At 41.2% G+C, this 14,272-nt stretch overlaps 1 protein-coding gene across 4 annotated transcripts in view; it reads right to left on the bottom strand.

Moving 5' to 3' along the window:
* Window positions 1–20: 20 nt before the first annotated feature.
* The window catches only part of per2 (period circadian clock 2), a 33,117-nt gene continuing 18,865 nt past the window's right edge, over window positions 21–14,272 (bottom strand). For 2 of the 4 annotated variants that reach the window (XM_036138183.1, XM_012851261.3), the window contains 8 exons: window positions 14,063–14,269; window positions 10,404–10,664; window positions 9,365–10,239; window positions 8,933–9,049; window positions 6,775–6,991; window positions 6,444–6,639; window positions 3,067–3,217; window positions 21–1,933 (listed from right to left, as the gene is read on the bottom strand). In XM_036138183.1, coding sequence (XP_035994076.1) covers window positions 1,718–1,933; window positions 3,067–3,217; window positions 6,444–6,639; window positions 6,775–6,991; window positions 8,933–9,049; window positions 9,365–10,239; window positions 10,404–10,664; window positions 14,063–14,269 — 2,240 coding nt within the window. In that variant the 3' untranslated portion in view covers window positions 21–1,717. The remainder of the gene's footprint in view (window positions 1,934–3,066; window positions 3,218–6,443; window positions 6,640–6,774; window positions 6,992–8,932; window positions 9,050–9,364; window positions 10,240–10,403; window positions 10,665–14,062; window positions 14,270–14,272) is intronic. The other 2 variants (XM_036138184.1, XM_036138185.1) reach the window with 2 other exon arrangements.

Genomic DNA, 14,272 nt, shown 5'->3' with positions numbered 1-14,272 from the left:
GTAAGTAACAAGCAAAGCCATTTTTCTTTGAAAAATTAAACCTTTTTATTTCAGCAAAATATTTATTTTCACTAAACCAAGAACAAGTAAGGACACAATACAACAGAAAGGTGCTTTAAATGTCTGCAGGGACAGCAGGCAGACATTAAGGAAAAGTTCCAGATAAATAGCAGAGATTTATGCAAAGTGACAGCATCAAAAACCAAAGGCACCTCACGTTTCTAAACGCTTCTTTATACTTTTACTGTCACCCTGAAAATTAACCTTTTGGGGTTTTGGATAGTACGGTAATGAGCTGGCGTCATCTCCTACTTTACCAACAGTATTCATGGTAAACAACCACATCAACATTTCTTCTTGTTTATGGAGGGAAAATGTTTAGATTACACAATATTTCAAAATCATATCAGCAGACAGCATTACTCTTCTTGGTCCTGTTTTTTTTTTTTTTTTTTAATTTTCGTTTTTCTAAGAAATGCATTATATGCTTTTAAAAAACCCAAATATGTAAAATATATACATATATGTACTCAAAGACTGTTACAAAGATTACCTCGTTCAATGACAGGCAGCAAAGAAATAAAAATTTCACATCCAAAAGAATTGATGCATTTTATGAGACACAAATAACTAAAATATGCCCACATCAAGCTAAATTTGGTAACACATGGCTCCAAAGAAAAACTAACTTAAATGTTTTTTTAACACTACAGCCCAATCTCCAGGTGAGTAAATGCGGCTTTCGGCACATGCTGAGTTGTCTTATGTTGACATATTGCACGCGCTTTCGTTATGTGGGATATGGTTTCTGTTTTTTTGGCATTTCAGAGGGAAATATTTCACATTTTCCTCCACTACATTCAACTGACTACTGTGGCCCAGCTTGCTTCCAGCTGTCATGACATGCGGAGTATTGGATGAACGATAAATAATAAAAACAAACTGGTTTTACATCTGGTGGTGGAGCTTCCTAAATAATGAAAGAGTTCAACTGTATTCTGACTAGCTTGCCATTATGCAAGGTTTGATACTCCAGTGAGTGCAAAAGTGCAGAGCATGTTTATGTGGGGGGGGAAGTGAGGGTTGAAAGGGTGGATAGCTTAAAACAGTATGGGATTAAGTTTCAACTTCCCCCAGTCCCAGAAATGACTGAGCAACTGTAGCCACTTAGGAGTACCAATACTTTTTCCTTAGATTCCAAAAAAAAAAGTGCACGTGTGCTTATTTGGTGCCTTCTGTGCAGGAATGACAGCAGTACTAAAGTAATCTGCCCTTAAAAAGTCCCTCCGCCTGTTTTCGTCCCATGCTGATGTACGGTAACTGAGAAAACATCACGAAACACTGAGTTGACGAACTGCCTCGTACTCGGGCCTCCGCCACACGTCGATGCTTGCTTTTCATCCGCCGTCACGCTTTGACTTTCCCTTTTTTTTTGCGTGTCGCATCTCCTATAAATCAGTGCGTGAAAATTATGCAAGGTGCCAGACTGTTACCTGCTATTAAAGGCCAGTTATCAAGACACACAAACTCACAGAGCCCAGCCTTTATCCCAAAAGCAACAAAGCGACCCGGCCTAATGCAGCTAAAAATAAAAAAAAAAGTAATTGATGTTCGCCACAGATATTCACATTTTACAAATGTACGTATTTTACTGCAATACACAGCATAAAGAGCTCATCCAAGGCGGCTTCCTCTTTACAGCAGAGCGGCGGTTTCCTTAAAAGTCTCGTTGATTTTCTTTTTCTGCCAGCGGGCCGCAGCTTGAAGGAGGACCAGAGGGACTGGAGATGGTGGCAGAGGTTAGAGATTCGCCTTTGCGCCTCTCTGGACAGCAGTCGTCTCCTGTCTCTGTATCGCCCAGTCCCAGGTCTGGCTGATCCTCTGTCCCGACCGTTGCTGCTTGCTCCGAAGTGTTGTCACAACACGTGCATCCCTGGAAGTCACAAATGGGGTTTGAATTTCAAATTAAAAGGGCAAATTTTAGCTACAAAACCTTTAAATATAGAAAATGCTGTTTAGATTTCCCCCCCCCCATTGTCTTTCAAAACAGATAAGCTTGTTTAAAATCACTTTTTTTGACAATACAAATGGCTTTGTCTAAATGCCGCCCTTAAAAAAAACAGGAAGTGAGCACCACATATGGATGACAATGTACCTCGACATGTAGAGCTATTTTTATTGATTAAAAAAAGGGTTTAAGCAGTTTTATGTAGAATTAATATTTGACTGCTTATTGGCACCACAAAGGATGTAGTGAGCTCTTTTGATCATGCACCCAGGTTGAGCTATGTGAAAGTAGACAAAGAGTTTAAAGTTTTAGCCCCTTGCATACAAAACCTTTGGAATCTTGATTAAAGAGAAGTAAGAACTAAAAGCTGAAGTAAAAGGCTGCAACTGCAGATGCCCCGAGGCGGCCACAGCTGCTGGTGTGAGCACACGTTTCATCAGGCAATAAAATGCACTCTTTTCCTGCAATTCCTACTTTTTATGGGTCCTCTTTAAAGATTTCCGCTAATGCCTGTGGATTGTATTCAGTTGTTAGAGAGTCTTACACGGCCACTGCATGGCTCTCTAATAAAACGCGGGCTAATCTGGGGATGACATCAGACCAACGATGCTGGTCAGAGTCAGGTCTTTTTTTTTTTTTTTTTTTTTTTTTTTACTATAGTTTTGGTCATTTTGCCACTGTGATGAATTACTGTGGTGAATTACAAGCACTCCTGGGCTTACAGCAGGACACATTTAAATCTCTCCCAGTAGGGAGTCCTTTTTTGTTTGGCTGCTTCTCTAAGGCGACATTTCTCTTGACTGCCTGCTCCTCACCAGATAGTTCTCCATAGAAATCTTCACATCTCACCTTATGAACTTAAAATGATGAAGATGGAGCCTTTGCTCCAAACACCGTGTCTTTTTTACTCAACCTTTGCAGTTTGGGTCATGGAAGTGAATATAACTATTATTCGAAAAGGACCGCAACTAAAATGTTATAACAAATGGAAGGTATAAGCAGTGTGTGTGTGTGTGTGTGTGTGTGTGTGTGAAAATGAAAGGGAGGTTTGTCTCTACCTCAACGTCTATGGCTTTGGGTATCCCTCCCTTCTGTATCCAGGGGTGGACCTCGCTCAGCTCCTTCCTCTGCTCATCGGAGAAGTGGGGCTGGCACTGCTGCAGCAGCCTCATCTTCTCACTGTCCTCTTCAAGCACTCTCTCAATGTCCCTGCAAGAGCCGCACAAATCAAAAACAAGTTATTTTAGTAATTATATGTGCTCAATAAAGGTTAAGACGAAGACGCAAATGTTGGGTAAGCAATCATCCTCTGATTTACTCTTATTTGAAAACCGTGGCAACCTTTTTTGCTCTCTCTCGTCAACGTATAGAAGAATTGATTTCTGAATTTTAGATCTGCAACACAAGACTGTATTTATGCTGACGCTTAAATAAACTAGCCCCAGGGCTGTGATGTGACCACAAGATATTAGATAACTCTCCAGGGTCGTTACTGAGAACATTGCAGTTCTTACTGTCTTTGCTTTAATCATTCCTTAAAAAAACAAACCAGAGGAAAACTCGTAGTAATGCAGAGCCGTTATGCCCGCTGGTTATGGTTCATGACAGGAGGTGAGAGAGTGCAGAGGACTCAGCGCTGCCTATATGAGACTAATATAACAGTTTTTAGTTGCTGCGACTCTGTAACTCTGGATTGTTGTTACAAATGGCTTTCCAAACTAAGCCTTCTCCACACAGCTGTAGCACCGTCTGATTGAAAGTAGAGATTAAACCTCAGTTTGTCCCTTATCCTTTGAAGTGTATAGTTGCTATATTAGATGTTAGATATTACGTTATCACATATTGTTAGAAGGGATCAAATCCTTTTGAATGTTTTTCTAAAAGTGAAATATGTTTTCCTAACATATTCAAAAAACTTCCAATGGATGTGCTGAAACGCTAAGAGTAACAGTGTCCTTTTGTTGATACATTTATACTACTGTATCATTACAAATATTTAGTGACATCACCTGTTTTGAATAACATATTTATTCAATACATGACAGATTTATTTTCAACATTTTCCACCAGCCCTAAGTGGACTCTTCCACCAACTTTTTTTTCAGAGGGTGTTGCAAGTTTACTCAGGAATACACATACATATTTAATTACAACGGAAGCTGTCAAGAGAAAACATCAAATCATGAACAACAATTCAAAACACTCAGAAAAGGTAAGAATTGTCTATTTCGCACGAATTGAGGGTGTAGAAATTACTCAAAGATCCCCAAAAGTGAATATAGTTCATTATTATAAGATACAAAAATGCAGTTGGGCCTGTAGCTTATTGCTTTATGGGGTACAGAATGTAAACATTTAAATGAAAAAAAAAAAAAATCTAAGTGCGGTAAATAACAGAAATGTGACTTTTTTTCCCAAACTAAATTTTTACATTCTGCAACCCATATTACTTCATGTTAAAAAGTACCTGCCAATCTACAACAAAGTGATCTGTACAAAGCTTTTTTCCCCCCGACTTATTGAAGTCTTGTTAAACCCAGTAACAGCATTAATCTGGTGTTGCCAGTTACTGCTTTCCTAATCTCATAACAACAGGAGTAAACGATTCAGTAAAGTTTAGTTTACACCGTTTCAAACAGGACAGAGAAATGCAATAGACAGAAATAGTACCATATTAATCAGATTCAGGTCGTACTCTGAATGAAACACTGTCAGGAGGATGTAATATGTATATTGCATAACGTGGAAGTTGTTTTATTATTGACATATCCGATCTGCAGCTCATGTAAACACAACAGCAGAAACATTTTTTTATTGTGGACATAGTCAACACTTAATATTTCTGTAGAAGGTGAAACCACTCTGAGATGTGTGTGCAGTCAGCGCCAGAAATAAGTCCAAAGCTTTATGGGAAAAGGCAGGAAAAGCTTCTATAACGGATAACGTACAGATTAAGGACAGAATTATTCACCCCCCATTAAGATTTCAAGTATTTAGTCCCGTTAAACAGAGCAAAATTGTTTTTTTCATAGCTTTTGCTGATATGCTAGTTTTATTTTGGAAGCTTTCATTCTGTTAATTTGCGGTCAGAAAGGAAATCCCTCTGTCGTTTGTTCTAGCTTTTAATACTCCTTCTGTATGGTCTTTCTGGGATATGTCTTCCTAGTTCTCTTTCCAGGGTCTTTCAAAGCTTTAGCGTCCTACGCCTGCCAGGCTTCTCCTGTACGCTGCTCTCTTTGGATTTCTTAATCAAACTAGTTACTCCAGTTCTTGGCACTTGGAAACATGATAGGTGATAGAATCAACAAAGCTTTTCTCAAGTCTAGACTAATTTATTTTGTCCTTGGCCTGCGGTTTTCTCCACTGACCACTAAGAGCATTAGTCTTACATTTACACTACGCGTGCATACTTGATTTTTACAAGTTTTAAACGTTGCAATATCAAAGCACATCAGGGCACAACCGTGGTTTGTGCGAACGCGTAATAAAAAAAGAGTCCAGATTTAAAGATGGCTAATGTTTTGATCATAATTAACTTTTAGTTTTAGTGGAACAGCTTCTTTTAGGTATGTAATGTGAAATAATCAAATCATCTGAAATAAACATGATGTTTGAAAAAAGCTGGTAAAAATAGTCTGTTTAAGAGCACTTTAGCTTACAGCGTCATTTTCATCACATTCTCAACTTCCCTTTCAACATTTTTTTCTCAGCTCTTTTTGGCACCTTCTGGAAATTAAGTGTAAAAAGCATTAAAATAAATAGATCTTTTGTCGCTTTTACAACTCCTAACAGCTTTGGAAACTATGAACATTCAATCTGAGTATTTTCAATCAGTGGGAGAAAACACATTTAAAATACTTTTGTGTTTTTTAAAAACCCATCAGTGCCACAATTATCGTTAACACCTTATACAACCACCTGTCAACAGGACAGCCAGCAGTCTTCTCCTGCAGCATTTTAAAGGCCATGCCAGAGAAGCACCTTTGACCCTTCTTCTACATAATCTCCTCACTGTGGACGGTGGTAGGGTCAGTCTGGGTCATCGTCCTGCATAGTGCTCAATATCTAAGATATGTCTATTAGTAAAGCGGGGTTGGACAAACTTTTGACAGCATTAAATGCTTCATTAGTGATTTTCTTACAAACTGTTTCGCTGGATTTTTTTAATGGATTGTCCAGATGCATAAAAGATTTTTGTGTTTTACAGCTTTTTAACTCCCGGGCTGCAGCTACGTTTGGAGGGAGCCGTATATTTGCAACTTCCTGTCACCTGGCTGCAGACACATCTTTGGTTATAAGCAGAAAACAACACCACAAAATAAGAGCCATTGTGCATTCCTTAACCAACCACAGGCTGTTAAAGTATCAAACCACAGTGATAACAAGGTCCTTGTTTCTACTCCTCGCTTGCTGTGCCTTTATCCCTTCGACTCACCGCGAGGGCAGCTCGTAGGTCATCATGACTTTGTCGTCTGTGTTGGCCCGCAGCAGCCAGACCGGGTCCTGCAGGACACACTTGAGGAGCTCTGTCTCAGCGGGTCTTTCCTCGCTGCTTCTCAGGAGGCCTTTGGGCTTCTGGCTGGTCTGAGACGAGTCCACGCTGCCAAAGTATTTACTGCTGTTGTTGCTTCCTGAAGAAAAAGCCAAAAGCCACATATTTTAATGACTAAGAAAAGAGTTGCTACATTCTTCGCAGTTTCCCCAGTTCAGGGTGTCTGAAATTCTGTTTATATCATTGACTTTGGAGCTGATGCTTAAATCCAGACCTGAAAAACTGCCTGACGTCCCACTGGCTGAGGCCCCGCTGGCAGACGTCCTGCTCTTGGACATCCCGCTTCCTGAAGTTCCGAAGCCGTTGGAACCGGAGCCCATGGAGCCGGAGGTGGCTGAGCCGGTTCCCGAACAGGAGTCCTCTTGGAGGATGATATCCAACATGTCGCTGGATGTCGAGATGACATCACTGTGGTTACCCTCATCGCTCCTCTGCAAAAGCACACATTGAAACAGTGGCATTAGTGGTGCTCTGACCTTCAACCACAGTACACCACCGCTGGGAATATGTTCCTGCTGGATCGTGGCGAGTCCGTCTCAGCAGTCAACTGGTCTGTAACAAGGCGCCATGGCCGTTAACATCAGAAAAACAGTGACACCAGCGCTTCATTTGAAGACTTAGAGATGTGACTCCTACTGAAAAGAGGGTCGACCGATCTGTTGCTCTGCTGCTGAGGATGGAAGCAATAATATAAGGAACCTACGATTTGGCCCCAGCAATTACACTTTATGACCTATAAAGTCTCTTCAACGCACAGAGAAAAGTGCAACTGTAAAAACTGGAAAGTGATTTTGGTGACGCAGATTTGTTTTTTTCTCTCTTTTCAAGTGGAAAGAGAGGAGGGACTCTGAGGCATAGGTAAGGTCACACCATGAAACTGAATAGGACATTCCTCAAATGACGTCAAAGGACTAAATTTAGGACAGCGCATGCATCGCGGCCATCTTGTGGTCGTACAAATAACGCTTGAATAGTTTACTTGTACAAGTCAAATAGTGAACAGATCTGTCCTGAATATTGCCTCAACAGACAAATTATGGCAACAACAAAACACCGCTGCTGCTGCGCTTTTGTCTGCATGACTCGCGAAATGATGATTGTTGACCATATGGAGGTTTTTCTTTCATTTCATTGATTTTCCAAAACCCTGGAGGATTGCAGATAAATGTTAGTGTTGGACACAAGCTTGTAACCGAGAAGACTTTACTGCGGAATCTGACCAAAGTCACCTATGTACTCTTTACATTTCCTCGATGCTAAGGAGTCAACACTTGAATGTCCAGACCTAATACCAGCGACTGCAGCGTCTGTGCAGGTAGGCGACGTTTGTTTGGCTTTTTCTCAGCGGAATGAAAACTTCATCATACAATCCATGAGGGCTGTTCATGTGAGCGTCAAGTGTTGCTTAGTCTGCTCATTATAAGTAACTTTAGGCTTGTTTCTTCTAACTTTGCTGTTGTGATTTCTTGGGTTTTGTTTTTGAACGTGAAGTCGCTTTTCTGGGCTTGGCTTTTTTCTGACTAAACCCCTTTTCCTGGTTATCGTGCAACAAGAGCAGAGCTCAACGTTTTAGCTGTTCTAAGTCAAGTTTCTGGATTGAAGCAGGTTGAAATGAAGCTCCTGGGACGTCGTCATCTCCCAAAATGATTGGTATTGCAGTTGTTGCCAGTGTAGCTTGTACTCAGCTTGTCAGACCAGCAGGAAAAACTAGGCTGTCTTTGGCCAAATGTGACGTCATTTGAGAAACGTCCTTAGGAATGCATAATATATCCCAAACTTATCATTGTTACAGTATGTGATGTGCATATTATGCAGGACCTCTTGATTGCAATAAAGTTGAGGTAATTATACAAGTAGCATACATTCTGTCTCTGTATCTGCATTATATTTGGTGAGAGTTTTTGTTTTTTGTTCCAGTAAAACATGGCTTCCAGAAAACGGTTCCTGGTTCCATCTTTAGGTGATGGATTAAACAGTGCAGATGTACTGTTATATAACTTGCATTAAACATGCATGTGCAATAAGATTTTGTAAAGCATTTATTCTTGTCTGTACGATTTATAGTTTCACACTACTTTGAGGTGGTATATCACACATATTATTAAGAAACATACACTGAAATGTGTGTGAATACTTTTGCAAAGCTCTGTGCAATCCCGCAGAATGAATTTATTGCCCGTTTTTATGTTTTTTTTACTCTAATATTTGAGTTAAACTCATCTTGGTCTTAGCTATCTGTTGAAAAATATTAAAAATTCACAGGGTACGATGTAAATGACATGCAAACATAAAAAAAACAAGCTTTCACAGTCGACATGGAATATGGAGGAATGGGATTTACAGAATGTGGAGTTTTCTGATGGTTTGCCTACCTCTTTGCTGCAAGCCCCCAGCCTAGACCACACTTTATCCCAAGACAAACGCTCACAGACACAGGATGTGGGCTGGAAATACAAGGGTCCAGTTGGACCAAGTAGACTGAGAGAGGGCTAAAGGGTGTAAGGGATAATAGCATCATTAACACCCAAAGCCAAAATTCATCTAAGGAGTCTTGACTCACTTGATTTTACACATAGCAATACAACGAAAACTTGGTCAGTTCAATTGTGCGAATATTTTAAGAATCCGGGAAGTGATGGGAATAAATCCCAAAAGGGGGAAAAGAGCTGAATTTATTGGAGGAACATAATTGGGAATTTTTTGGAGGTCATATGTGGAGAACATCAGGCAGAACAATGAAAGACTCGAGGACAAAACGATGACAGTAAAAACATTTTCCTCTCTCTTTCTTTCGCTCCATTTACCTCTTTGAGTTCTCTCTCCTTTGCCTTGCAGGCGCTTGCTCCTTTCTCCCTCTCAGCCATATTACTGCTCTGCCCTCCCGAGGCGTGAGCCGTGCTGTCCTGCCTGTCCACGGAGAACTCCAGCTCCAGCAGATTGAGGGGGGAGCTGCAGCGGGACTGGAACAGGGGCGGGGACGCCTGGCCCTCGATTTCACCAGACAGCGGTGTGGAGGAGCGCGAGCGGCCGTCCGCCATGGGCTTCGGGGTGTCGGAGGAAGAAGGGAAGTAGAATGATGGAGACATGTATGATGGCAACGATGGGTTGAGTTGGTTCTGACCACCAATGACAGGTAGGGGTGTGAAGGCGCCTTGGCCTGGAAAGGCAGCCTGATCGAAAGGCTGCGCCTGCATTGGGACCCCCCCAGCGTCTACCTGATACACTGGTAATGGTGGTGCTGGATGCCCAATAAAAGGGTATAAGTAGTTGGGCAGCACCAAAGCCACAATGGGTGTGACCAGAGGAGAGGTTAAGGGAGCAGAAGGTAATTGGGCACCCTGGTTGTCCCCCAAGTCTTGTGGGGGGGCTTCTGTGCGTGGAAATGAAGAATCGACTCTGGGGTAGACCGGCATGGGGTAGCCTGGCACCATGACTGGATACGGTGAGGGGAAAGTGGGCTGTGAGGCCTCAGAGGGAGATCTCAGGGTCTGCGTAAGGTTCTGGTTCGGCTGGAGGGGCGGCTTCTGCGGCCGTCGCTCCCTGCGAGGAGACGCTGTAGTGTTTGGAGATGTGATAAGCTTTGCCCTCTTGGTTTTGGTCTTCTTGTTCCGTGTTCCTCGGCGTGGTGCCGACTCTGGCCTCTGGCCTTCCTGTTTTCTGGACTGAACAGCGCGTGAAGCTGTAGATTAATGAGAGAAAATATTATTTAGGAACAAAACAATTTGGATAGATACATATATATAGATAGACTTCTGATGTATGATTGTATTTATTTTTTTATATTTTTCAAAGTTAATGATATTGGAACATCTATTTAACCATGATATTGGTGTTTAGTAGTACCAGTGATGGTGCGCTCGTCTCTCTGTTGGTCGGAGGGCAGGGAGCAGCTCGTCTTGTGGGGAGTGAGTCCTCGAAGCTCCCGGATGCGACAGAGAAAGGCCTGCTCTTCCTTCTGCGTGTGAGCCGCCAACACCTGCTTGGTCAGACCCAGTTTCTTGTAGGACTCCATCTCCTGGCTGGGAGGGGAGACTGGACGAGGAGCACTGAGGTTCTGGCTGGCTTCGGGCATCTCTCCTGTAACCGGTACATCCTCTGTGATCTCTGCGAGGATGACAGTGCGATAGGAACCTTTAACTCACGGTTTGTTTGTGACGCAACTGTTAACCGTCCACCAAGATGACAAACATAGCAAAGACGGGTTTAGCACCATACAGGCTGGCACAGAAGCAGGTACTAACACAGGTTCTGACATCTCACTACTTAGCGGCTGCTCGCACCATAATCACAAATGACAGATGACACTTAAGCCACAATACCAACATAAACCACAAGTGCTATATGTTTATTGTATTAAAAACGCTATCTCATTCTTAAGTGCAAAAATGTTATGTAGGGAAATTATACAAAAGCAGAAACCGCTTTCAGGGCTATGCTAGAGGTTAAAAAGAAGTGAAATGCCTGAACACTTTGGGGTTTCTGCGGCGGCTGCACGTTATTGGAAAAATGTGAAATGATAATGTTGCTGGATATTGGAACCATTTACTTTGATGTAAGATCTCATTTCAGTTATTCACAAATCGTTGCAGAGCTGCCCTGCAAAGAAGGGGCACATATACATTCTCCTTGATATTTTTGTTGTCCTTGTCACATTGTGCTGAGGGTTAATAACAGGTCACAAGTCTTAGACTGTGGGATCAATCATCCTGCAGTGTGAAAGCACCAAGAAGAAGACTGAACTTCAACTCATTGCTTCACTCTTCACCACTTAGTTATAGCCATACGTTCTCAACATTCACGTTAGTTGAAGTGGTAGGGCAATCTGGCCCTGAAAATGAACATGTTTCAGGGGGGATTTTTGAACAGGGCACTTGTTAATATTTTTAAAAAGCATAATGAAATGCAGAATTTCTCAGTCAAACATATTATTGTCACAACAAAAGATTCTAATGTGCCGGCTGATGTATTACAAATTATTACTTCTGGTATAATTCCCAATCTTCCTTAAGAAGCTTGAAGGATGGCAGTCACAGCTACTCCACTCTGAGTAGCTACGTCTTATAAGATCACCAGCAGGAACGTGTCGGTTCAGGCAAAAGGAATCAGCTTCCTGAAGGGGTGACCCATTTCATTGGATGTTTTAATCACCACTTCTCATGACATTAAAAGTACATTTCCTACAATGTACAACAGTACGGAAAATTTCACTTGTGCACCATCTGGACTTGTTTGCTTGGTGGCTCTTGTTTCGTTATCCTGGACTCTGACTCGTTTGAGGTCTATACTAATTACTGAAATATTTAAGAGTTTTTGCATTTCGTAATTCATCCTAATCATAATTAAATTTAATCAGCCTTAAGAGAACAATCTTGTTTTTTAAGCTGAATTTATAATATTAAGTAAATAAAAAGGCTACAAGTGACTGACAGACATCAAAACAACACACCAGCTTGACGTATCCAGCTGATAAATACTGAGTGGACATAGGAACAGTTTAGCTATATACACTAAAAACACCATATGAACTAGGAGATAAAAGGAGCTTCCAATTGTATGATTCATGATCTTTATGCTCCTGTCACACTGTTGCATATCTGCTTCTGTTTCTATGATGAGTGGTGGTCCTTGGCAAGCCCCTCCTTCTACCACCTCACACACAACCAAACATGCACCAACTATACCGACTGATGGATGCATGGATGGATGGATGGATGGATGGATTTAAACAGAAAACTTATAAATCACAGCTTTTGCAGCATCTGCAAATAGCATTTATTAATTCAGTCTAGGTTTTGGCCACTCAACATGCACTTTTTATGCTTCTCTAAGTCTACGATGGTTGTAATAAACACTTATTTAACACTTATTTTTATGAATAGAATAAACGTGTCGCAGGTCGCATCGCATTTCGCTACACCCCATTCTGCCATTTTTTAAGTATGCTGGGGGATGGTAAAGAATAACCGAACATTTTGGCATGCCCACTTGTAGTTTCAGCATCCTTCAGCTTGGACTACGAAATCATTCTGAGAAATAAAAATGTCAGATTCGCGCAATTGGCTAGGCGGAGGTCCATGAACTTATTTGTTCCGCAGCAAATACTGTGACTAATTATTCAAAAAATGTATAAAAATTAGAGAAAACTGAACAGCTTGAAAAATAGGACCCAAAAAGAATATAAAGATATCTATGCAGCACCTGGACAGACTCAAAATGTATTTAAGGCATGATATGTCTCCTTTAAGGTTATGGGCAGGTGTAAAGGTTGCAATCAAGTTCAATGGTTAGCGGCATTGAAACGAAAACCTTCAAAACTCTTTAATCAGAAAAAGGCCTGAAAGAGGTTGGCAACCTCTGGTGTCTGAAGACAGATACTATTTTTAAAAATGATGTGAGGGAGATATTGGTTACGTGTGCACAAGGCCATAGTGTCCAATTAACCTAACAAGCATGCTTTCGTATAGTAGGAGAAACCTTGGGTACCTAGCAAGAACCCATGCATACGCAGAGAGGACGTGCAAGCTCCGTGCAGACTGCAAGACCTTTGTGCTGTGAGGCAAACGTCTAAAAACTGTTGTAGAAAACCCAATAATAGCAATAAATCTCATCCTACAGTTTATAGACGCTTTGTCTGCACCAACAAAGATTAACTCACATCGGCATGCTGAATGCCTAAAATTGCAGAAAAGTTAGGAGTATTGGACCCCTTTTGCAATAAATTCAGCAAATTACTATTTGACTATGTGAAGACACTTATAGACAGTGTTTAAAAAATTCACTTCTCAGCCCAAGATGGTCATGCAATTAAAAATGGAAACAACGACAAGTAACTTAGTTAGCCCTTGCATGCAGCTCTGCATTTCAACCAAATGATTATGGCTCATCAGACGCAACAAACATTCTTCACATGCATGAAATGAGCTGATGTTTCACAAAATGCTCTTCGTTAGTTCACATTTTGACCCATGTAAAAAAGTTTTTTTTTAGATACACCATCATAAGTGACAGGATATGAAACAGTGGGACAGCAGCTTTACTCTTTAGATTAAGGTTAAAACAGTTCTGGTGACGAAGACTGTGTATAGCCTGAAAACGTTTGTGCAGACTAAAGCACAAAATGGTAAATAAATGCCTTTCTGTCTGAAGGACTAGTTGAAGTGAGTAAAAAAAAATCAACACATAAACACACAGAGACAGTAATGTTTACGCGTGCATGTTAAGATGCTTTGAAAAAAACATGCCTTTTTATAATTTTGTAATATTATGCAGTTTATATGCTAAAAAATGTTATAGGTATAGATTACTGAAACAATGGATTACAGACAAAATCCTTACCAATCTCAGAGGAGAGAATTAGCATAGCAAACAAGAGCTAAGAGGTCTCGATTTTGCACAGGATTAGTTCAACAGCATATAGATATTCTCTGTCACCAGAAGTGTTTCACTGTAAACATATTGAGCAATAGAGAGATTCTGGCAGGAGAGTTTTCTCTCCACTGTACCTGACTCTGGTTGAGGTTTCTTGTCCCCAACATGCACTATAGTGCTACTGTAGCTACATTGGCTGGTAATGGACACCACGCTTTCTGGTTTGTTTGGCACTGGTAGGGGCATCGAAGTGCCCACTACCGCCGTGGCGGCGTCACTGCTCTTTTTGTGAGGATCGTCCAAAGCTGAAAGACCAGACTGGTCCTTCGATAAGGTTGGTTCTG

Source organism: Fundulus heteroclitus, chromosome 6 (genome assembly GCF_011125445.2).
Source record: "Fundulus heteroclitus isolate FHET01 chromosome 6, MU-UCD_Fhet_4.1, whole genome shotgun sequence".
In the NCBI taxonomy this organism is placed as follows: domain Eukaryota; kingdom Metazoa; phylum Chordata; class Actinopteri; order Cyprinodontiformes; family Fundulidae; genus Fundulus; species Fundulus heteroclitus.
The sequence above is the reverse complement of the archived record's forward strand: the minus strand, read 5'-3'. Positions and strand labels throughout refer to the sequence as shown.